At 51.2% G+C, this 3,329-nt stretch overlaps 1 protein-coding gene across 1 annotated transcript in view; it reads right to left on the bottom strand.

The window, feature by feature from the left end:
• Positions 1-3,329, bottom strand: part of TUBGCP6 (tubulin, gamma complex associated protein 6) — a 38,090-nt gene that overhangs the window by 19,068 nt on the left and 15,693 nt on the right. The window contains exons 3-4 of the mRNA XM_006876414.1: positions 1,119-1,329; positions 372-545 (exon numbers count right to left, since the gene is read on the bottom strand). Coding sequence (XP_006876476.1) covers positions 372-545; positions 1,119-1,329 — 385 coding nt within the window. The remainder of the gene's footprint in view (positions 1-371; positions 546-1,118; positions 1,330-3,329) is intronic.

Raw genomic sequence — 3,329 nt, 5'->3', positions numbered from 1 at the left:
TGTGGATTCAACAACCCCACCGGCTGTATGTTTGCTGGCTTGGACCACCACCCAGTGTGGATTCAACAACCCCACCGGCTGTACACTTGCTTGCTGACTTGGACCGTTGCCCCCTAACCCTCGTGTCTCTGATAACCCCACCTGCTGTGTGCCTGGGCGGGGCCCTCTGCCCACTTTGTCCCCACCAATCCCACCTCTGCTGTGAGCCTGTTCGCTGTGCCACTCCCAGCCCCCGCATCAGGAGGCTGATTTGTTCAAGGGGAGATCTGCTCACCCACACCCGGTCCTTCCCTGCCCAGGCCCCAGTGACACAGTGTGGAAACATGGTCCCCCCACGTGGCCTTCCTGGGGTCTGGGGGGGGGATGGGTACCTGGAACACGAGGCCCTTGCTGCCCACAGACTCCAGCACTGGCTGTAGAGAGAAATGGCTCAGGCGCACATAGTAGGTCCCACAGGCAGCCACCTCGGACAGGAGGCTGTGCATGCTCTCAGGGGATGTCCCTGACACGTACACGCCCAACTTCACCAGGAAGGCCTGTGCCAGCTGCAATAGAAAAGCAGAGCCTGGGGCTCAGGGTGCTCGCTCTGCACCCAGGACAGCCACCCGAGTGCTCAGACCTCAGACACACATATGGAACTAAAAAGCAAGACCCCAACCATCACACACAGACTCACGGTGGACGGAAGGGGTGTGGTGAAAGCACCGAGGACTGTGACTGGACATGGAGACAGAGAAGGTGTGGACAAGAGGCGTGGACAGGAGGCACAGGCCAGGACAAACATTGACGGCAATCACACTATGGGACCGGCAGTTCTCCTCATGGGAAATGTGGGGACACCAGGGGCACTGTGAGCCGTGTGCACTCCGTCTGAGACTCGAGGGGGCTGAAGGGCAGGGCTGCCTGGGGGAGCAGGGGCAGTACCAAAGCACAGGACAGAGGGGTCAGCTCAGTGTCCGAGGCCTACTTTCCATTGTGACACACCTTGCCAAGTTTTTAGGGAAAACTAGCAAATCGATAACTTAAACCAGGATGAAGTGGCCTGGACAGAACCCAGCTGCTACGGCCCCTGGGCAGGAGGTCTGTCCAGGCAGCTGTCACCCAGCAGGACTGCCTACCTGGGAGAGTGAGAACGTGGCAGACGCAACCCCGATGAGCACGTTCAGCGTGTCCTTCACCAGCTCGCATTCCGGAACCAGGACCCGCTGTGGGGTTGGGAGGAGGCCGCCGCCCAGCAGCTGCAATCCCCCCTCACAGAGTCTGCAGAACCTGTCGAAGGCGTCTCGCCCTGCCTCAGTGAGGTAGGGCTCCTCCTTGTGGCCAGGGGGGCTGCAGGGAGACATGTGGAAAAAGTGAGGGGACGGGCCCCTCAGATCCCTGCACAATCCCGCAAGAGGGACACAAACCAGAGGAAGGAACCCGTCTACAAGACACTGGGCCAGTGAGGACCCCAAACCACAAGGGCTCCAATGGCACCTCTGTGATGATCAGCTCCTGGTTTCAACCTGGGTGCTCAAGACGATGACAAGTCAACATGTCATCTTCACATGGAAACCATGAGAGGCAAGCTTGTGGAGAAGTTAGAACCTTGTTGCTTGCTGATGGGAACGGAATGAGATACAGCTGCTGTGGGAGTCAGTGTGCAGGTCCTCAGAGTTGGTCACAGCCCTCTGATGTGACCTCCCAAAACCAATCCTAGCTATACGAGGGAGCTTCAAAAGGGTGATGGAAAAAAGGGACTAAAAGGTAATGGAAGAGGCAGAGCTTGATGGCGGATAGTGTAGAGGTGCAGTGAAGATCTCCGTCAGCAGTACCACAGAATACCAGGCAAAGCGGGGTCAGGGGACAGCTCCAAAACTCTCAACCACACATGTAGGAATACTTTACAAGTTTGAAGGCTTATAGCTGGTAGAACTTGTATCGGAAGCAAGAAAAATCAAACTTTCGAACCTGCGGGGCTCAGCGACCTAGAGCCCATAACTTGGGAGAGACTAGCAAGGTAGCCAGCAGACCCACCACGGCCTGCCGCCTGCGGGAACCTGGGAGCTAAAGGTGTGGACAAGGTTTTTTGTTTTGTTTTGTTCTGTTATTTTTTTTGGTTATCTGTTCATTGGCCTCTTGTTGTCTGAGCATCTCCATTCTGGTGACTAGAGGGGGTGCCTGAGCATGTGCACAGATCCTCTCTGCATTTAGAGGGGCAGATCCCACTTAAAACCAACAGTAGCACAAAATGGCAACAGCCAGCCCTGAACTGTTTATTACTAAGAAAAAGGCCAGAAAGGGGTTGTGGAGTGGGAGACAGACCAAAAACGAAACAGGCTGAAAATTAAATCCTGAGGTACATCATAACAACCAACAGTGGCATCTTGAAATTTCTCAGGAGGCCTTGAAGGCAAGAAGCTGAAAGAGGATATTAGTCATACTCATATTAAGCTACAGATTTTTTTTTTTTTCTCTCTCTCTCTTTTCTGTGATTATAGACTACAGTATCCAATCTGGGTTGTTTTGCCATTGCTGTTTGGTTTTTTTGGTTCCCCCTTTTACCTTTATGGGGTTCTTTCTCTCCCTATATTACCCAAGAAGAGGCAGCAATTCCTGTCCAGCTCCAATCACACCCTAAAACCCCCACAATCCAGGCAAGAACCAATACTAACTGCCATACACCAAGAAGGCAGACAACACCTACAAAAGTTACTCTAAATTAACTAGTAAGAAGAGTGGAAAGGGAAGCCCATCTCCTGATCACATCTACATGGAGGCAATCAGAAAGCACAAAAAGTACCAAAATACACACTCAATTAAATATTAAGGTTACAGCTAACCACTGAACATGTCCAAGAAGCAAAAACAGATGCCCATACCAGCACATGTCCAGAAACAAGATAAAGTGTCTGAGACAAATGATCTGGAGGTAGACCTACACTCCATACTGGAAGGAGGGTAGACCTTGGAAATGCCTGAGAAGGAATGCAGAAAAATTATTATAAAATGTAACAAAACACTTCACAGTGGAATTGAGAAAAATAGAGAAGAAGTCAGGAAAGCACTACAAATATAATCAAATAAGATAGATACAGCATTGGAAACAACTCAAAACCTACAGAAAGCAGTCCAAATGATTAATAACAGAATATCAAAAATAGACAACACATAGAACAAACAAGATGGCGGATCGGGTGGACGTGTAGCAGAGAGCTCCGCCAACAACAACACAGAATACCCGACCAAGTAGGCTCAGGGGATGGTCCCAGAACTCTGAACCACATATAAAGGAATACTTAGAAGGCTGGAAGGCTCACAGCTGGGGGAATTTATGGCAGAAGCAAGAA

Source organism: Chrysochloris asiatica, unplaced genomic scaffold (genome assembly GCF_000296735.1).
Source record: "Chrysochloris asiatica unplaced genomic scaffold, ChrAsi1.0 scaffold00378, whole genome shotgun sequence".
NCBI lineage: Eukaryota > Metazoa > Chordata > Mammalia > Afrosoricida > Chrysochloridae > Chrysochloris > Chrysochloris asiatica.
The sequence above is the reverse complement of the archived record's forward strand: the minus strand, read 5'-3'. Positions and strand labels throughout refer to the sequence as shown.